We start from the raw sequence: 22,083 nt of genomic DNA, 5'->3' as shown, positions 1-22,083 counted from the left end.
CACTATCTTAAGGAGCTCCTTCCCAAACAGTCCTTTTTAAAATGGAAACAGTCCCAACCAACAGCAAGGAAGAAAGCCTTCCACTTCATTTCTGGCCCATAGGATAAACTGTTGTACTCACTTGCTACAGTTGATGATTATGTCCTCAGGCATGATCCTTCTTTTCAGCATGCCCATTTTTGGGTGGTTTCCACGGCCACGGAAAAGCCCAGGAGGCTCTATCTTGAAGTTGGCAATCCTCTCTCTGTGGTTATCCATAATACAGAAGCCATATTCTTTGAGTAACTTTTCATTTTCTTCTTTGATTTTCTGGAATACAGAAAAAATGGATTCAAACTGCTGCTCTCTATTCACCTATTTTTATCTCTTGTGGGAGAAAAGTCAAGATAAAGTCTAAGATTCATTAAGAAATGAATTCAAATAAAGGAAAACCTCAAGTGAACTTTTCAAACTTACATATAAAATCCTAGCCTGGATTTCTCTAGATCAGGGATTGGCAACTTTTTCTAGATAGATAGTATTTTAGACGGAAATACTCATCTCTGCCATTGTTGCATAAAAGCAACAAGAGAATATATAAATCAGTAGATGTATCTATGTCCGAATTAAACATTTCCAAACACAGGCAGCCTGTGCAAGGAAACATACAAGCTGGATACTACAAAGATCCTTCAACAAAGAGAATGGCCAAGACGAGTGAGTGTGGCTAGATTCCAGAGCAAAGAATAGGGAGGTACAAGTACAAGGACAGTATTATTTCAGCTGTCTTAAATCCTAGGATCTAGAAGCCACTGTGGGACAGGTTGCCCCATCCTTAAATACTGTATTAGGGGAATTATTGTGTTTTAGGTCAGTGGCATACCATGGTTCTTATATTGTCCTACTAAACAAAGTGCTTATTTATAACATTCAGCATAATTAAAATCCTTCAAGAAAATTTAGATTAAGCATTGAACAATGTGAATTACTGAAGTCAGTGGTGTGTCACAAGAACCAAGAAGAAAATTAATTGAGCAATCACTATTCCAAAATTCTCTAGAGGTTTAACAAATGCTATAGTACCAATTTCTCCTCTTTGCTCATCTGTTTCCGAGCTTCCGACTGGGCTTTGAAATATTGGCTCATCTGGTTAAAATCACATTTGCTTAGGCTGGTGATAGTATTCTTTTCTTCATTAGTCATTTCCTAATGAAATGAAAAAGGGGAGATAAAATAATGTAAATACACCAATTAAGTCCTCTGGTTTCTTTGTAATTATAGAAAAACATGATTTAAAAAATTTTTCTTTTAGTTGAAGGTGTCTAGAGAGGTAGCCAATCTTAGTGAGATTTGAAAAAAAAATTGTTTTTCATAAAATATGTATTTAACACAAAAATATTTTAAACGACTTATCACTGAGAAAGATTACTCTCACGTAGTCTCTTGGATTCCTTGGCACACTGTCATAAATCTCTAGGCATGAACACTAGTTTCAGAAAAATGAATATAAATCAGTTATTTTATTTCCTTACTCATTCTCTCTCAGAACATTACCCTTGCTCTATTCTTTTTATTTTGGGGAGTGGGAGGGGGTGTGGGTGAGGGTTTGGGGCTGGGTTTAAAGTCAGGACATTGTGCTTCCAAAGCAGGTACTCTACCACATCTCCAGTCCATCTGCTCTGGTCATTTTGGAGTTTGGTCTTGCCAGCTATTTGCCCAGGCTGGCTGTGAACCAGTATCCTTCTGATCTTAGCTTCCCAAGTAGCTACATTATAGGCATGAGCTACTGGTGCCCAGCCCTCTATTTACTTATTAAATCTGATTTTCAGAGTTACTTCAGGAGGTAAACTTTACAGCCTTGGTTCACATTATCCAAATTGAGAATGAGATTTTTAAAAATTATTTAGGCTGATATAGTCTCTGTGGCTTCAAGAGCAGAAAACAAATGAAAAGTAAACAAGAATTAAGACAGAAGGCGATGTCAGATTACTATCTCTCTTTGCAACAGCAGATGGCAGTCCTATACCAACTTTCCATTGCTCAACTAGAATTGACGTTTTCTGTTTGGCCTAATCTGATAACCCCCTCTTGCAATCACATGAGAGCTGACAGGAAACAGAAGTATTCTGGTTGGACAGAAACCACATTAGTACAGTAAGTGAAGAGACAAAAAATACAAACTTTTAATTCAATAAAGTTCATAAAACTCAGATTTTATGCCAGGTATTTTTTAAAAAATAAAACTGCAGTTTTAATTTAGTACTTAATCAACATTTTTGACAACTACTAGGCTATTAATACATGGGCTACAATACCTTTCTCCAGTCTTTAAAGAAATTTTTCCTAAATATTTCCTTAGTAGTATATTCATGGTCCAGCATTTTTGCAAAGAATGTAGCTACTTCTTCTGCTTTGGGGCTCAGCTTCATGACTTTACCTAGAGGAAAAAGTGGTTGCAAAAAGTGAGGCGTAGCATTCACATTCTAAGTATAAATACTGAGTGCTGGAGACTTCTTTAATAATAGTTTACCTTTCCAAGGTAAACAAAGGTTTGGTAACACATAGTTACAACAATAACAAAGACAACATACTGATTTATATCTACTTGTATAAATTCTCCTTCTCTTTAGCAAATATTTACCTGGGTCATTCTCTGGAGACTATGCCAGTTAATTGTTCCCAAGTGCCTGCTCAGGACAGGGATGACCTGGGGAAGGCCCAGCCACTCTTCCTTTTCCTTTCAGCAAGCAGGGTCCTTTACACCTCTTCAATGGTTTTTTAAAAATGAAATCCTCAGAGGGACTCCTGCCACTGCTAAGCTAAGCAGCCTCTGTTCAAGAAGGGGAGGAAGGGATAGGGCAGGGAGTGGAAGAAAGGAATTGTGGGGAAAAGAAATAGGCATCTTTCTTCTTCAAAGTTAGGTGGGTGGAATATGAATGAAAGAAAAATATCCATAGCAGGCAAGCCCAGATTTCCCATATGAAAAGCCTAAGTGAGACCTTTCTCTAGAACCCTGATAATTCAATGTGTGGTTCACAGACCAAAAGCATCAGTATTACAAAGGAGTTTGTTAGGAACACAAAATCTTGGTCCTCCACCCTAGGCCTACTGAATCAGAAATTGCATTTTAACAACGCTCATACGCACAGTAGAGTTTGCAATGCTTTGTTCCTTGAATCTTGCTTATAGTACCTCTTTTCCAATTACTACGGAGCATAGGTACTACAAGGCTGCCTCTTTTAGGAAAACAGAATTCATCCACAGCATGAGGGACAGCTGGGGTATCCTGGCATCATGCAAGTATTTGTGTAAAAGCTGCTCTAAAGGAGCTCTTGCCTCTCACAATGAAATGCTACTAACTGGTAAAGAAAACCTGGGTAGACCTTAAAGCTATGTGCCTAAGTTAATAAAGCAATAAAAAGAAAGTACTTGGAAATTTAATCTACTTTTCAAAGAAGAATTTTAAAAATACTGTAGGGCCAATTTCCATTTTTTTCCTTGAAAATCCAACTTTACAACACCATCTGAAACCATTGTAATAGCATTTGGCTGTATTTTAAATAAAGTTAAATATAATTCCACTGACTTAATGTTACATAAGCATGTATAATTTGAGTGGAGGATTCTACTCTGGTTATAGAAACCTATTTGCAACCTATCATTACAAAACTCAGAAGACATTTCATCTCATGATGGTTGGAAAGTTATTATCCCCAATTGTAAGAATATAAGGAACCAGGGCACAGAATTGAAACTCATGGTAGACAGGAAAAAAAAAAAAAAATCTGTTTAGAAGCCATAATTTACTTAAAAGGCCAACAGGTGGCGCAGTTTGTCCTCTCAACCTCAAAGTTCATCTCTGGAAGGAAGATACTTTGGAAAGATAACCTACTTTTAGGTAGTGCTTCCTACTCTTTTTCAGTACTCCCCCATTCAGTTCTGAGCCAAACTTGCCAGTAAAACTGCAACATTCTTCCAATATACAGGAAAATACTAAGCCAGATGTAGTGGTGCATGACTGTGATCCTAGCATTTGTGAGGCTAAGGCAGGAGGGTCATGAGATTGAGGCCAGCCTGGACTACAAAGCAAGTTCCAGATCAGCCTGGGCTATGTAGTGAAACCCTGTCTCAAACTTAAAAAAAAAAAAAAAAGATATATAGACATATAATAATTTAAAACACATACAATTTTTAAATGGCAAGAAGAAAATAAACTGTTCTCCAATGTATTTGGTACAACTAAACATTGAAGACATTTAGGAAACAAACAAACAAACAAAAAAAACCCTGACTCTTTGAGCCATTTACTGAATTCTGTTCCAAAAGAGGAAGCTATTATGACTCCTCATGTTTTAAATGAGCCGTCAAAAGATGAAATAACAGCTCCCTGCTGCAGAGGGGTGGGAGGATGACTTGAAAGTTCCTGGCAATGGCAGTACTTTGTGGAAAAGAGTGAGCTCCAGGAAAAGCAAACTGCTGAGTCAGAGCTAAAACTGAAGGTCCTTAGCAAAGTCAGCAATTCAACACTTCAGCCAGCCCATGCCCTACCTCCCTGGCAGGTTCTACAGATTAGAATTCTCCTCAGAGAGTGGGCAGCCCTTAGGTTATCAGTTTGGTAAGTGGTAAGTCAAATATTCTTGACTTACTATAGAGTGGAAGTTTGTACAATAAAAGGGAAGTAGTCCCAGAGGGAAGAATAAGAAAGAAAATGCTACTAGTACCCTGGAGTTCCTATAAAGGAACCAGTAACCAGTAATCTACTCCATCTTAAAAAGTAAGAGAAATTCCAAGACTAGGGGAACTACCTGTCACTCTAGTTACCTTGAACCTCAAAGCAGGGCTTTGCCATTAAGCTTTCAAAAGCTCTTAGTGAGCCCAGACTAGGGTTACAGGATACCTATACTTTTATAGGTCTTCTTAAAGGTCTTAGGCTCTTTGTCATCATCAGGAGTTTTAGCTTTAAATCATATTTAAGAATCTCCAGGCATGACCCACTGAGAGGACTCAAAGAACTCTGTTGTTTGCTCTCTGGTTAACAGCAGTCAAACTGTTTCTCAATGGCAAATGCCATTGAGACTATGAAGCCATTTAGACTATGCGGTCTTGTTATGCTGCCAACTCCCTAAAATCAGGGATTAAGTCAGTAGCACTATCTGGCTCTTGGTGTCTGAACACAGGCATAGTTAGTAAATATATTCTTTTAAAAAACAAATTCTGACTTTCCAAGCTTGGACTTTCCTCGCTTGCAGAACCAGCCCTTCAGTATAAAACAACGGGCTGAGCATCCCTTAGCCACAATATTTGGAACCAGAAATGCATAGGGTTTGTTTGGTTTTTTTTTCCTGACAGATTTTAATATCTATCTATTGATATATATTATATAAATAAAATAATTATCTTAAGGATGGGACCCAGGTCTAAATAATAAAAATAATAAATACATTCATGTTTCATATACACTTTATATATCTATATATAGTATCTTTAATAGTCATGGGCATGAAATGAAGTTTCATTTTTGTGGTATCATAATGGCACTCAAAATTTTTTGGATTTGGAACATCCAGATTTAAAATTTGGGATGTTCAGCCTATACTACCTAAAGCCATAAACAACTGTGGCCATGAAGCTACTGCTGATGTACAGAGAGATGCACCAGAACTCTCTTGAGTGTTTACCACTAATGCTTTTCAGCAGCTTTCCTGCCCAGTATTCCTCAATGTTTGGTAAGAAGATCACTTGGTCTAAAAGCAGCCGGTCCCACTCCTCCACATCTTAATTAAATGGGACTAGAGCTACTCTTGTGAATCTTAAGCATTTAAAGGTTTGAGGAACAATGTTCTAGCTATTTCTGGGTAGAAGTCTTCGAATGAGGGAGATAAAGTGAACATTACCAGCTACCATACTGCTATACTCCTAACAGAAAGCATGTTAAAGACTACTCTCAAATCCTTCAACTCAAGGACAGAAATGCTGGTGACAGTTAAGAAGCAATTCAAAGGATTCTAAGAGACCTGGGCAGGGCACTTCTTAAAGCAGCTTGTATCAGAGGTATAGTGCTGCACTATTCAGAATGAGTGATAGATGCTACCAGCCCTATCTAGAGGTTGAAAGGCAGACTAATTAATCCATAGCCAAATACTATTTCTTGTGAGAAGTAGTTTGTTGGCTTGTATTACTGTCACTAAAATAAAATACTACCCAAGTGAAGATTTTCTAACAACGATGTTCCATAGAACAGCTTCCGAGAAATGACTTTCAGATTAAAAAACAACAAAAACCCTCAGCTTGTGGACCATGAGCTGTAAACTATGTAGATGGACCTTTTTTAAAATTATGTAAAGACATTAATAGCTGCTTTCTCACTGTACTTTTTCAGCAGCAATGGACCTTTAACAGCTACATATTTGATGTCTGTTTTCCAAACCAAACATAAAAACAAAATGAAATAAACAGAAAAGACTATCCAATATAGGGTCTTTCAGGGTGTTTTGTTTTGTTTTGGTCCCTAAAAAGAAGCAGACTCTTTTCTTGGTCAAGAATCAGAAAACCTTGGAACAACTCACCATCATAGTAAAACTTGACATTGTCTGGAAGAGATTCATATGGTGGAGCAAATACAGGACCTTTATGTTCTAGGAATTTCCACTTGATGCCTTCAGGATAGCGCTCTTCTTCCCACCTTTCAAAAATAAGCACAACCTCATTTACTGATCATTTTGCCTAATGTATAGAGATCATTACCTATTAAAATGCCAAAACAATTATCTGCTTAATTGATTGGACTTATTCAAGGCTTTGATCAAAATAACCAGTCTTTTTTTGATTTGTTAGGCAGGCACTCTACCACTTGAGCCATTCCACCAGCCTAATAACCAGTGCCTTTCACTTTGAAAAATAGTAGAAGACAGAAGTAAACTGGAGTACTCAGGTGAATAAAGGAAACTATGTTTCAATTGCTCAGTTCAAAGATACTAGAAAAGCGCTCAAGCAGCTCAGCAGTGAGTGAGGGATATGTAAATGAAAACAGTTGCTTTACCATAATGCTGCAGCAGTGTACCACAATGCTATACACACAAGTATTATTTATGCTGCTGATATAAAGGAAAATGCCTCCAGAGAGTGAAGATACAGGTGAAAATACAGGGAAAAACAATCGTATGAGAAAGTACATGATATAGTAAAAAAAAAACAAAAACAAAAAAAACAGGAAATAATAGTTCAACTGGGACACACTGAGTTTAAAGTACTTTGGGATTATCTAGAACTATCTACCAGACAAATGAACCTAAAGCTGAGGGGAAACAGCTTTTAAAATCATTCAGAAAAACAATAAATACTACTTACATAAAAACAACTGCTAAAATTTTGCTCCATTTCCTATTTTGGCTGAACCATTTCAAAGTTAATTACAGATGTGATACTTCACCACTAGGTATTTTAGCAAGTATCTTCACTAAAATAACCTCCCACATAACAAATACGATCATTGCATCAAACAAAATCAATTTTTCTAGTATTATTCCAATATTAAGTCTGATTATGAACTTCCCAATGGTATACAAAATCTTGGTCAATTTTATAGAGCAAAATCTAATCAAGGATCACACACTATAACTGAAGGATATGTCTCAAACATCTCCTTTTCTCTGGAACAAGTAAGACTTTCTCACCACCCTCACATTTGAAAAAAAAAAAAAAAAATTGGCCAGATAGAATCCATCTGACATGTAGAGAGAGTACTTAAAAATGTTACAGATTTTAATCTTCACTATTTTTACCTTAAAAGAAACTCTATGGCATTCTTCTGAGACAAATTATATAGATTCTATTATTTCTATTAATTCCTTTCAAGTCCAATATTTTAAATGAAGTTTCAAAATATCAAATAAAAAAATATATATCAAACTGTGTATTATACAAAACCAAAGTCAATATATATGGTCAAATGATTTTCACCCAGGGTGCTTAAGATCATTCAAGGGGGAAAGGACAGTCTTTTCAACACTGAAGTTGGCAGAAAAAAGACATTGGGCACTTATCTGACAGACTATATAAAAATTAACTCAAAATGGATCAAAGACCTAAGGACCTAAATGCAAGAGCTAAAACTATAAAACCTTTAGAAGAAAGCATAAGGGAAAAGCTTCATAACATTGCATTTGGCAATGATTTCTTAGACATGACACCAAAAGCAATGGCAACAAAAAGAAAAGTTGGAATTGAAACCACCTGTGCATTAAAGGAAACCCACAATAGTCACTTGACAACAGTCAAGTTTATAGAGATAGAAAGCAAAATGATGGTTACCAGGGGCATGAGGGGGAAGGGGAGTTAAGTGTTTTAGGGGTACAAAGTTTTAGTTCTGCAAGACAAAAGATGTTCTGAAAGTGGTCATGATTGTCCAACAATCTGGATATACTCAATACCACAAGTATACATTTAAAAAGTTAAGACAGTAAATTTTACGTGTATTTTAAATATACATTGAAATAACATTTTAAAAATTAAAGATTTATACTTGGAAGGAGCATTTAAGATCTTGTGTATGAACCTAACACTTTATAGATAAAAGTTGGCAGCACCTCCACACCAGTCATCAACCAAAGAAAGGCCTTGATGCAGGAACCCATTCAAGCTCAAAGTTTATTACTCTCCAAATCAGAGCAAATATATATGCACGCATGCATGCATGCATGCATGCAAGTGAAAGCATTTGCAAGGAGTCTGTTGTAGCAGTCGCACAATTATTATGAAGGGACTCGGAATACTATGTAGTCTCCCAAACTGTGGGACCTGGCTTCATTCTTTTAATCAACTCCATGTTTCTAAATTCAGATTTCAAATTATTTTATAATTCCTTCAACTTCAACACAGTTAATCTTTAGAAGACAGAGCAACTTCTTTGCCATTTAAGCGAATTAACAGATCCACTGAATCACTGAACACTAAACCAAAGTTTAAACAGAAAGACAGAATATATTCTCCAGTAACATGTTAATCCTCATGTTACTGGATTGACAGTTATTAATGTTTGAATAAAATCATACAGTGTTGACCTTTTAGGTCTCTCACACACATATACGTGAAGAAAAAGCATGTACTTAGGCATCAAAATGTCTTCTATGGTGAGCTGGTTTAATTCAAATTAGGCAGTAATTTTATAATAAAATTTGCCTGAAAAGGGAAAGGTAGGAAAATACAAATGAGTGCAAGACAGGAAAGTAAATTCACTTTTTTTAAAATCAAAGTTTCCTTGGGCTTATCAAGTACCTCACAATATACTGCAAAATTTCTATAATCTATGAAAATTCAGAAATAAAGGTCACAGGGCAGGGTGTATACCTGTAAGTCCTAGCTACACAGGAGGCAGAGACCAGGAGAATTTAGGCCAACCCAGGCAAAAGTTAGCAAGATCCCATCTCGACCAATAAGCAGATGTGATGGTGCATACTTGTGATCCCAGCTACATGGGAGGCATGAATAGGAGGGTCACAATCCAACCTGGCCAGGCAAACAACAACAAAAACCAGAAGACCCCACTCAAAAAACAGCTAAAGCAAAAGGGCTGGGGTGTGTGACTCAAGTGGTAGAGCACCTGCCTAGCAAGCACAAGGTCCTGAGTTCTAGCTCTAGTTCAGTAAATAGAGAGAAAAGGAATTAAGGAGAGATTATCTCTGACTTGAGAACAATTTTCAATAATCATATTCCTTAAGTTTCTTACCATTATTACTGACGGTATCCATGTCTTTCAACACAAATTCCTTAACAACATTATACTACTAACTTCTTAAAACATTTCCTTTTTGCTATGAGACTTTAGAAGCTCCATTTAAAGTCAAACCTAACACTAGCAATAAACTACCCAATTTTTAAGTCTTTTGGCAAAGAATCATCTGTTTATAACTAACTAGAGTTCCAAGAGATCAGCACTGACACAAAAGTGTAGTGCACCCAGCGGTCAAACCCAATAGTGCTACAACGGGTACCAGTTAAAAGCAGGGTTATCTGTGTTAAACTGATTTTCATGACGAATCTAAGGATACTGCCACCATTTGTAACACTGTTTCTGCGAAGAAAACGTCATACAGCGGTGAAAATCAGAGGAACCTGGATCATTTTCTCATTCCCACAATTACTAAAGAAAGGGAGATAAGGACCAGAGTATGTTGGTCAGGACAAACTTATTTGCAGATTTCAGAGGAAGGCAAAAGTTCTGCACATTGGCATGTGGATGAAGTGTGCAATTCTTTTAATGGGCTAGCAAGAGGAATAGTAAAGATGGTAGCAATCAGTGGACTTCAATATACAACCAGAAGACTAAAGCTATGGATTAGGAGGCTATTCATTCCTATCCTCCATTTCTGAAAATTTATATGTGCACTGTTTGAAAAGAATGCACAAGGGCTGCAGAATGGCTCAAGTGGTAGAGCACCTGCCTAGCAAGTGAGAGGCCCTGCGTTCAAGACCCAGTTCTACTTAAAAAAAAAAAAAAAAGGAAAGAAAATAATGCACAAAATTGAGCAATCAATTTGAAAGCATGCATTAGAAACTGTAATGAAAAACTGCTTGTTCCCAAACCAACCACCTTTAGTTTAAGACTAGCCAATTTCCCTTTAAACCAAAACAAGAATAAAAACCAAAGTCATGGGCTCTCAGAGTTTACCTGTGGCAACAGTCATAAGGATTTCAGCCACAAAAGCAATTGGGTTATTAGACCCCTCAAAGGCACCTAATTCCACAGACACAGGCTAGACAAAGAGAATACATCTGCCTTGGGCTTCCAAAGAGCCAAAGCACCAAAAGAGGAGAGAAAACAACAGGGAGCTCCTAGTGACCAGGCAATTCAACACATGCACTTAATGAGCAGAGAGCATCAACCACAGAACCTGAAGATTTGCAACACACTGATAATTACTAACTTACCATTCTCATGACTCCCAATAATAACCTCTAATTTACACAATCACTTTATATTAAAACACTGTTTACTAACATCATAAAAAACTGTCACTACACTATGAACTATGGGAAAGATCACTGAAAACCTGATTGATTCCAAAGAAAAAAATGAAATAAAAGTAAGGAAAATAAAAACCACACATTATTTTGTTTTGTAACTCTGATGTCTGGAAAGGCCCAGGATTCCTCTGCTCTTTTCTACACTTCCATTTTAACCCTAAGATATCACACTAACATACCAATCACACAGCTGTGATTGTGTGGCCACATTTTTGCTCTGCTGCTCCCAGCCACCTCTCTGGACACTGCTTTTCCCCCTTCCTTGAAGGTACAGGGACATCACTGTTCTAAATAATAAAAGTCAGTAAATAAACACAAATGGACCTGGAAAGAAAGGAAAATGGGAATGCAGGAAAGGAAAATAAAGGGGAACTTCATTTTGTTTTTCTAACTGATAAACCTCCGGATTACTTCAACTTTTTCCACATAAATATGAATTGCAGTGGTGAAATAAAAAATTGTTAAGAAAAATAAACATTAAAAATCTGTATTTCAGCTGGGTGCCGGTGGTTGAGGCCTGTAATCCTAGCTACTCAGGAGGCAGAGATCAGAAGGATCACGGTTCAAAGCTAGCCTGGGCAAACAGTTAAAAAAAAAAAAAAAGGCCTGGTAGAGTGGCTCAAGGTGTAGGCTTGAGTTCAAGTCCCAGTACTGAAAGGAAAAAAAAGTGTGTATTTCAAAATTCTAACAGTAGAAAATATAAGTTCCATAACTAATATACTTGTCAAAGATAACCTGCCACTGCTAAACACTGTCTGAAAGAACAGGAAAATGCCTGTTCTTCACATTAAAAACATCTAAAAATTTTACTTACCAATCTTTCCCTGAAAGGCACTAAACAAAAATATGTATGCTATTTTTCTCTGCATCTTTAACTTCTTGTGAAGTTCAATGCTTATTAACCACAAATTTGATTTAATGAACTCACTTTTCTATTAGATTGTTCTAATAGACTCTAATTTTCCTATGATTACTATCCTATTATATTGTTCCTTTCACATTCGTCTTCAAGATTTTTTTTTTTCCACGTTAAGTATTATTAGCCCTTTCCTTTATATTACAAATATATTTCTTTAGGATTTTTTGGGCATGGTATTGGGGTTTGAACTCAGGAACTTGCACTTGCTAAGCAGGTACTCTACCACTGGAGCCATTCCTCCAGCCCTTTTAGAATTAGTTATTTTTGAGATAGGGTCTTGCTTTATGCCCAGACCATCTTGGACTGCTATCCTCCCATCTGTGCTTCCTTGTGTTAGCTGTGAGACAGGTGTATGCCACCATAGCCAAACACTGGTTGACAGGGATCTTCAAACTTTTTTGCCTAGGCTGGTCTGTAACTCCTGATCTCTGCCTCCAGAGGAGCTAAGATAATAGGGTTGAGCCACCTCACCTGTCTAGGATTATTTAATGGTATGAAGTTTTCTGTTTGCTACATAGAAATTTTCAATTTTAATGTATCAAGTTTGCAAATCAGTTTCTTATGGCTCTGGTTATATTTTGCTTCAAAAGATCTTCACTATTCTACAACTATACAAATATTCACCCAGGTTTTCTTGTGGAGGTTTGTTTTGTTCTTATTTAAACAAACAGGCAGTGTTCCCAACATGATTTAAGAATCCTATCATATAAAAAATATTTGCAGTATTAATAATGAGCTGTACATTTTAAAAGCTAGGAGTATATCAAGTTCTTAGTCTAAAGAAATAAGTGTTTGATGAGTGGAAGTTCAATCTGATTTAACCATTATACAATGTAATGAATGCATATATCAAAACATCACATTGCCCCACTAATACGTACAATTCTTGTCTCCATGTATCAGTTAAAAATTATTTCAATTTAAATGGAATAAACAGACGCGTTTGCACTTCTTCATATGCCAAATTCCCTCCTATCTATACTTCTACAGTTCATTCTGTTGAAAGGATGAACCTAGTTTTGAGATCCACATGTTTAAAGTTAGTAAATTATTTCATTAGGACCTGGATAACTTATTTCAGATGTTATTCTAGAGATTTTTAAAAGTATTTTCCCCCAAATGTCAGGTGATTAACTTCAGTAATTTAACGCTCTTGTTTAATTAGGTTGTACAATAAAAGCGCTGACATTTTAGCCCAGTGGTGAGATGTTACCATTTCCACTTCTGCTCCTCTTCTTTCTTCGGCTTCTTTTTCTTGTTATCTGGCTCAGGAACTTTTTTATCTTTATCTTTATTCTTGGGTTTTTTCAATTTACCATCCTACAAAGAAACATGGTGAGAAAGCACTTAAATAAGGAGTGATCACACTTCTGGAGGCAGTTTTGGGGAGCCTCTAGGAAGAAAAACTAATAATAAAATACTACAACTGGAAAGATCTTATGTCCAATCCTATTACTTGACAGATGAATAAAAAATTTATTGCTACTTCACAATGGAATATTTCCCAAAATTCTGATAAATGATTATGCAGGAAAGGCGTTAAAAACACTCACAGTGCAGGGGAAGAGAAACTGTTATTTTTTTTAACCCAGGAGTGTCCAAGAAAGCACTGCTACAGAAAAAAATCCCAGTGTGCTTTCCTCACTTACATTTTTTCTACTTTATTTTAAAATTTAATCGTTGTTAAAACCTCTTCAAATATAATCAAATACTGGGTATAGGATGCCACACAAAGATATTCAGTATGCCACTTGAAAGGAAATTACTGATTGACTCAATGGGGGAATACTTTCTATGACACAGGAAGACACAAGGTAATAATCAGCAAGTATTTGGGAGGTCTGAAAATGAGTATTGATTCCTATGGTACTACTTCTTTATGACTCTTCTCTGAACTGTAAGCATATATAAGCTTATCACAGTAGCACAATAAGAGAGCATCAAACCTAAATAAGAGCAATTTATCAATACAGGAAGACAAATCTCAAAACACACCCAGACAAAAACTGTAATATTCAATGGCTAGAGTGTTCAGAATCTGAACACTTAAAAGAATTTTTTCCTTTGCTCTAGATCATTCTGAACCATCTTAAAATCAATTACGGAATGGCAGAGCTGGAAAGAATTGCCTAGACCTCTTCTGTTTATAATCATGGAAAGTTTAAAATAGAGGTTTTGCCATTTGATCAAGATCATGTAGCTGTTACTGACCATGACAAGAGCCTAAGTTTATGAGAAAAACACAGAATGTGACTCATGGGAATGGCTGGAAAAACATCCTAGGACTACTGCATGATATGATGGCAATCAAGATAGGGATAAACTCAAGGTCTATAAGCAAATGACTTTTAGGGTAAAAGAGGAAAGCTACAGCACCACACCTATTTTAAAAAGGGCAGGAAGAATGCAAATGTGTAAACAGAAAAGAACACAACTAATATATACAATTTTTAGGTTTTTGTGTACCAGTTTAAAATTAATTTAAACATGGCAATGATGACCCATTTGCTCTCACTGAGAACAAAGTTCAGTAATGAGATTCTTTGTTATGCACTTGAGTTCTGAGCCAGACCCCATCAACCAGTGGTGCTAGGATGGCAGTTGAAGGCTGGAGGGGGCCAGAGCCCTTCAAGGTTGAGTTTCATACAGGTGTATGGAGATGCTGTGAAGAAGGCCTCCACTCCCTGAACACAGCTGCACTAGTGATCATGCCTGGACTGTGCATCATTTAGCGCATTAATCGTGGGGAAGTTTCTAGTGTGCTCAGAGAAAACTCTCTAAGGACAGAACATATGAATAAATATTTCCATGAAGAGGGAAAAAAAAATTAACTTAAATGGCTAGGTAGGGGAAGGAGGAGAAATGACCCAAACATTGAATATACATATGAATAAAAAAAAAATGGCTAGGTGCTGGTGATTCATGCCTGTAATCTTGGGTACTTGGGAGCTGACCTCAGGATCATCGAGGTTAGAGGCCAGTCCAGAGAAAAAAAATCTGTGAGATCCCCATCTTAACAGAAAAGGCTGGGCATGGTAGCATCTGCCTGTAATCCTAGCTACAGCAGGAAGCCTAAAATAAGACGATTGTGGTCCTGCGCAAAAAGCAAGACCCTCTCTAAAATAACCAAAGCTAAAAAGGACTGGAGGCATGGCTCAAGTGGTAGAGTACTTGCCTACCAAGTTGGAAGTCCTGAGTTCAAACCCCAGTTCTGCCCAAAAATAGCAGTAATTATTTAAATGGAATAAATAAGTGCATTCATATTTTCTTTTTGGAGAAGACACTAGAGGATCACTTTAATTCAGACAGTGTTTACTATTTAGGTTGAAACACACCATAGGAAAGGAAAATGTTTTCCACTTAAGATATTCTCTGATCACCTTCTAAACAGGCATGCTTATGGTCCCATAAGGAAACTACTATAGGATTTCAAGCCTCAAACTGTGATAATCAGTCACTGAGAGGTTTCAACACAATTCCCAGAAACAAACAAAAAAAAGCCCATGGCCAAAAAGTGAGCTTTAATGATAGAGTCTGTCCATCTGGGACTTACTGTCCTGCCACAGTAAGACTGTCTATTAATTCAGTCTTTCAGTTTGCATTTTTTTTTTCCTACAGGGGGAGGGTTGCTAAATAGAAAGAAGAAAATACAAAACAAAACTCAACAGTTCTTTTTTCCAAATGGTTTAATAAATTCAAGAGCAAAGGTAGGGGAGGCTGTAAAATAAAAAAAGAGTAAAGGTATTGTTCTACATAAATGCAATATCAACAAAAAAGCAACAAAATGTGTAAAGAACTCCAGTTGTACATTTCCTTTACTAGTTTGTACTAATTACGTACATGAAAGTGTAGTGACTGGCTGTCATAACCACTATAACATTTCATTCTCAATTCCTTGAATTGGCTTTCATTAACTCTAACTTCTACTAAGAAGCCATTAGAAAAACTATAGTTTTCTAACTTCAGGACCTGATTATCTCTCTATGGCTTACCTTACTAATATTGTTTATATGATTTAACTAAAAACATTTCTTCCCCTCCTTGTACAGTTTCACAGGAAACCGGATACATGGTAGCTAGTATGGTGGCTCTTAATTCAGACTGCAGGGGACCAAATCCTGGCTATACAACTTAGAAGCTATATGAGCTTGGACAAATGACTGAACTCTCTATACCTCAGTTTCTGCATCTGCAGAAAATAGTAGGGATATTCATCTGTTATAGTCGCTATAAGGATAAAGTGAAATTAGACTCATATAAAGCATGTAGAACAGTATCTAGCACACAGTAAGTAGCTATTACATTTAATTGTGAATATTAAAATTATTCTTACTACTACTATGATAAATTACACTCCTTTTTTTCTTGAGACAGTTTGGCTATGTGGCCCAGGTTGGCCCTGAACTCACAATCCACCTACCATCGGCCTCCCTAGTGTTGGGATTACAGGTGTGCACCACCATCCCTAGTTTAAACTGCACTCCGAAGTCTCTGCACTTACTATCTTTACTGCTGGTACTTCAAGGTACCCACCTCATAGGTATGAACTCATTTTGCCTTTGACATGCAAATGCAGCATAAAAGCTAAGAACTCACGCAATCCCTTCTTCTCTTAGAAGAGTAAAAATTTAAGATGCCTAGAAATTTCTGATACCATTTTTTTTAATTTCAAATTTTTACTAAAGAAATCAAAAAAGGAAGAACCATATTATTACATATTAAATCTACCTCAAGTATCAAATAGAATCCTTAGAAAAGTACTTGAATTAAGCTGAGGTTTTAAGGAAATTTATAGACCAGGATAAGAAAGAAGGAAGACCACGTGTGTTCTAGACAGAAGGAACTACATGTGCTACATAAAGCAGAGAAGCACAGTAAAATCTGGTATGGAAAACAAACAAAGGAGGCCAGTATGGCTGGAACAAGGTGAGCTGAAGAGGAACAAAAGGAAATAAAGCCCAAGATGCAGGGGCCAGATTGAGAAGAGTTGTGCTTAAAAGCTTGGATTTCATCTTATGTCCATGGGGGCACCCGTTAGTTACTCAAAGCAAGTGAACCATGCTTTGTTGGCTAAAACATTAAAAAAAAAGTTCTCAAGGAAAATTCTTCAGGGTTATAAGCCAAAATGTGGTCTCTTATGAATTTCCTTTGTATACTTAAAGATGACATTCTCTCTCAAAGAATATCAGCAGCATAGCTATGGGTACCCCAGGAGAAAAAAAGAGTAGAATCACTGCTGGTTTAAGGTTAACTTAAAATACTTTAGGAGTTCAGAGAGATTTTAACACAAACAATGCCACAGCTACCAGTATGAGTATACATGTAAATATACTCACACTGTTTCCCACAGTAACAAACCAATAAATTCCTAAAATTCATTTGCCTTCAAAAGTTGTTTTATGGCAAACTCCCACTTCCAAACTTAAGCCCTCAATGCCTAAGTCTCTTTACTAACCTCTTCTTCCTCTAGTTTTCGTTTCTTCTCCTTCTTGATATCTTCTGTTTTAATTTTCTTAGGTTTATAATCAGCACTAGAAAGGGGAACATGGATATGCAATTAACATTATTATGACTCAGGAATTCTCACCCACAGGATTAAGACCTCCAAATTCTTAGAAGCCTTCATGACCGGCATGACTGCTATTATGGTCAAGAGTTAACAGGAGTGGAAAAAGTAAAAGAAGGCCAGACCAGGAACAATAATTCTAACTCTATAAAGAACAAAAGAACTTATGTTACACACAGGGCTGGGAGGGAAATGGAGCTCTGGAATGTATACAGAAATAGATGCCATTATTGAAGACCTCCATAGATGGAAGCCTAGGAAACAGATCCATAGCACAACGGCTACCACACAACAGTAGCCGTTCTTCATTCTTGTTGGAAGAATGAAGAAAAAAATTCTGCACTGAATGAATACAAATGTGTTTGCTAAGTTTTTCTTCTGTGCCTTTCCATCCATTTTTATCATAAATTATTTGCAGATTCCTGGAGTATAATAAATTATACAAGACTGAAAATAATAGAATTTAATCTTACTGGTTGAATCTGAGAAAGAGGTACATATAAGTCTTAAACAGGGCAGATTCATTAACTCTACACACTGAAACTTCATTTAGAATGAAGTCTATGCCTGGAAGACACAGATCCTATGAGAAATTTAATTCATATGTGATAGGGAGGTGATGATAAACTTAAATTAAGTTAAATACCCTTCATGAATTCATGCATTATTTGAAATTTCTACAGTAAGTCTGCACATAAATTTAAGGTATACTACTTATTCACTTAGCAAACACCACCTATCATAATTCAAAAAGAAATCAGTTACCCAGTCCATGAACCACAAACTCTAAATGAGTAAAAGCCAATTAGTGTATTTTATAGAGATATGTATCACATTTATTCTTTAAATACTGCTTTCTTATTTTTTTCAAAAGTCAAATGTGAAGAAATACTCACTCGTCCTCGTCCCGCGGTCTCTTCAATGGCTTTATCTCCTCTTTAGGAGGAGCAAAATAGCCGTCGTCATCAGGTTCATCTTTAATTCGTGGTGGACTAATAAGAAAAAAATACTGCTAGTTACTGAGTACAACACCTACCTTATATTAAGTAATGTGAAATACACAGATCATCTCACCAAAAAAGAAGCTAATATGAAGATAACAATGTACTATTATTATAAAGATTTTCTCACTACAAGTCTGTGAAATAGGTTAACTATTGTCCTCATGTTACAGATGAAGAGGCAACATCAAGATTTGGGATAAGAACTCTGTATTCCAAGTAAGTGTTTTTTACCCATTATATCTTAGCTACCTTTGCCTGCAGGACCCAAACTACCACAGGAATAAACCTAAATTGTTCTTTTCTTTCTGTTTATTTATTTATTTATTTATTTTTGGACGGATAGGCTTAAACCACACCTCCACTCCTAAATTGTTTTCTTTACTTACATGAGGGCTCTATTATATATCTGACCCACAAATGACCTGAACTGATAGTTCTAGCACTCCAAAGATAAAATATAGCTTTTATAAGGAAAGGAATAAAAAAATGATTGCTCAAGCTTATTATGCTGAAATTTAAAAAAACATGTATAATATATCCAATTACTTGGGAAAATACCCAAGCTGACAAAGTTACAACAAAAGCAAGGTAAGTGGGGCTGGTGGAGTGATTCAGGTGGTGGAGCACCTGCCTAACAAGCATGAGACCCTTAGTTCAAACTCCAGTACTGCCAAAACAAAACAAGGTAAGTCTAAACAAGAATGCCCAGAACAAACTGAAGTCATTCTAAGTCAAATCTGTTCATTGTTCAACTTCTCGATTAGATTTTATTTTATATACAAACATGCCTCACCACTATTTTTATTATGATTTTGCCTTCTGAATACAAAAAGATGATCCTCTTAGACAACTATCTTGAACCAAAAAGGAAAAGGAGCAAGTACAAACAAAACAAAAAGCCAGGTGTGGTGACGTATGCCTATAACCCCAGTTACCTGGGAGGCAGAGATCAGAAGAATTGAGGTTGGAGGCCAGCCCTGGCCAAAGTTAGCAAGACCCCATCCAAACAAACAAGTTGGTCAGGCATGCTGGCACATGCTTGTATTCCCAGCTACTCTGGAGGCATAGCTAGTAGAAGGACTGTAGTCTGAGGCAAAAAGCATACGATCCTATATTAAAAATAACTAAAGCAGAAAACAATCCACAGGGACCGGAAGCACTCAGTGTCCCTGGAATGACATCCCTGGCCTGGCACATCTATTCAGAACCTCAGTACCCTAACACAGTACAGGGAACCCCTTTGCTGCCATCTATGAAGGGGCAGGTCTGAATAAGTATCCAGATTCAGGTGCAAAGTACATTCATAGGGTTTCAAGAGTAAACAATGTAATACTCCCTCACCCCCACACACCCACCCACCCGCCCAAAGAAGCATATTGGATCCCTTTGCTCGCAACTGAATTTGAATGTTTAAAGAGATTAGCTACCCTTATTTTAGCACACTCCCCAAATGCCAACTGCTTCAGCTGTTCCCCCTCCCAGCCATAATCAACTAACAAAATCATAAGGCTCTAGCAAGAAACAAGCACTGCCATTTACCCATCTAGTTTAAAGTAAACACTAGATGCTAGGATTGTCATGGGTTAAGTTAAAAAATATGTGGAAAGGGTTACTAGATCTGAAAAAAGAGATCCTAAAACAATTTACCAGAAAAATGTGCTCCAGTGAAGCATCTGGAATCCCTACAAAGACACACACACAAGCTTGCAAGCAGTCCAGCAAAGTGAATCAGAGATGGATGCCAAGAAGAAGGGTGTGTTCCTAACCTTCTAACCCAGAAAGTGTGCAAATGAACTCATGACTACATACTAAGTCCAAAGAGTGTATTCATCTTAGTTTAGTAAAACTCTTAGGCAGTCTCTTGGCAGAGATTATCCACCCTGAGTCTCAGTCACTTTATCTAAGAAATCAGAATTCCTAAGGTTGCTTGCAGTTGGAAAGCTTCCTGAATTTATTATTCTGCATTCCTACACCAGTTACAAAATATGCCTGCAGAGGGCACCTGCTTCTCTTTGTCTAAAGGACCCAGAATACCCTGCACAATTTTCAAAAATTTCATCAAACAAAACAGAAAATTCAGTCTGAAGGAAGCAAAAGTCTCAAAATGATTTGTCCCAGTAAATAATGGAAACATTTTCCAATAATTCCTAACAAATCCACTCTGTCATTCTATGGAAGGAGTAAGAACATATGATCATAAATGTCTAAATTTTTAATCTAGAGGGGACATTTGGCCTTGTTTTAGAAATAGAAGCTGATAAGGAAAACAGAGTAAGGGCAAAAATAGTACAGAAAAGGTAGCCTATAGATTATGCACATTTGCCTCTACTATACATAAAGTATTTCTACCTAAATCTATACTCATCCTTAAAATGCAGGTCAAGTAAAGTTCAAGATGTAAGCCTCAGAATATTACTAAAGAGGAATTTGGAGTAGGTGATTTTTCAGGAATCTCCATAATTACTATTGAAGAGTTTCTTTGTAGAGTGATGGAAATATTTGGGACTCAAATGATGGTAGGCTGTCGGAGTGGTTCAAGTGGTATTACACCTGTCTAGCAAAAAAAAGAGGCTGCCTTTTAATATACTAAAAACCAACAACGTATACATTTAAAAAAAAGCAGTATCTGTGAAATGCATATTTATCTCAATTTTTCTTTTTTTTTTAATCTCTTCATGCCCACCTTCTTCACTTCAAATACCTACTAGAAAATGCTCTGGTCAGTTTCACTAACTGGCATTCTAGAAACATTCAAATTGGCTTAGACCAACTCCTCTCGTTTTTGACTTCCTGGGAACCATCAAGATGGACAGGTCAGTATGATTTAGGTAAATTCAGACAACATCACCACCACATGGACAATTGTTCTGTGGGTCACCCAGAGAAAAGTAAGCCAACATAGCAGAAGTATCTTACCTAGAGAAACCATTTTCCTTCTCTTTCTTTATTTTTGCATCTCCAGAGGCTCTAATCTGAAAGGTAAAACAACAGAAACTAATTGGTACTTAGAAAAGGACTAAATATGAAGAAACCGCTCTTATTAGATTATTTAGTATCAGGTCTTGGGGCATCTTGATCCTAAGCTGGCTTTTTTGTTAGCAAAACTGAAGGTCTTGACATTTTCCCAAGATGCTGATTTGAAAATTCTAGGTGCAATTGCCCAATTGATTGAGAAAGGTTGGTTTTTTTTGTTTTTTTTTCAAAACAGTAACTTTTTATCTTTAAATAATGGTAGGACCCCTTTCCTCAATAAATATATTCCACTACCCAAGCATTTGCCATTGACAGTGCAGAAAAGAAACAAAAGTCAAACCAAACAAACAGTCTACTTCTTGCTTTCTATAATTTAGGTAAAGTATATTCACTTTTCCGATCTCCTTTAACTTACCACTTTTTAGACTTATTACATACTCTTAGTCTATCAAAAATCTTCACACATACACATAAAAGGACACACACACACACACACAATCTCTGGAAGGATACAAAACAATCAATATAGTGAATGTCTAAGGAAGGATGGGGGACAGAAAATCAGAGGTGAAAGGGAGATATCTTCATCATATTGCCTATTTCATAGTGAGTAAATTCAC

General features: G+C 36.6%; 1 protein-coding gene and 1 non-coding gene across 3 annotated transcripts in view; one reads left to right on the top strand and one right to left on the bottom strand.

Moving 5' to 3' along the window:
• The window catches only part of Top1 (DNA topoisomerase I), an 85,779-nt gene that overhangs the window by 23,528 nt on the left and 40,168 nt on the right, over positions 1-22,083 (bottom strand). The window contains exons 5-12 of one of the 2 annotated variants that reach the window (XM_020184485.2): positions 21,407-21,462; positions 18,383-18,478; positions 17,376-17,451; positions 13,134-13,240; positions 6,546-6,661; positions 2,295-2,416; positions 1,063-1,185; positions 122-309 (exon numbers count right to left, since the gene is read on the bottom strand). In XM_020184485.2, the coding sequence (XP_020040074.1) occupies positions 122-309; positions 1,063-1,185; positions 2,295-2,416; positions 6,546-6,661; positions 13,134-13,240; positions 17,376-17,451; positions 18,383-18,478; positions 21,407-21,462 (884 nt within the window). Of the gene's footprint in view, positions 1-121; positions 310-1,062; positions 1,186-2,294; positions 2,417-6,545; positions 6,662-13,107; positions 13,243-17,375; positions 17,452-18,382; positions 18,479-21,406; positions 21,463-22,083 lie in introns of those variants that run through there. The other variant, XM_020184489.2, reaches the window with a different exon arrangement.
• LOC141423699 (small nucleolar RNA SNORD103/SNORD85) lies at positions 14,407-14,491 on the top strand. Its single transcript, XR_012448523.1, has one exon. It is a non-coding gene; the product is annotated as a small nucleolar RNA SNORD103/SNORD85 (small nucleolar RNA).

Source organism: Castor canadensis, chromosome 5 (genome assembly GCF_047511655.1).
Source record: "Castor canadensis chromosome 5, mCasCan1.hap1v2, whole genome shotgun sequence".
Taxonomy (NCBI): domain Eukaryota; kingdom Metazoa; phylum Chordata; class Mammalia; order Rodentia; family Castoridae; genus Castor; species Castor canadensis.
Note: the sequence above shows the minus strand (reverse complement) of the source record. Positions and strands in the feature narration are given on the sequence as shown.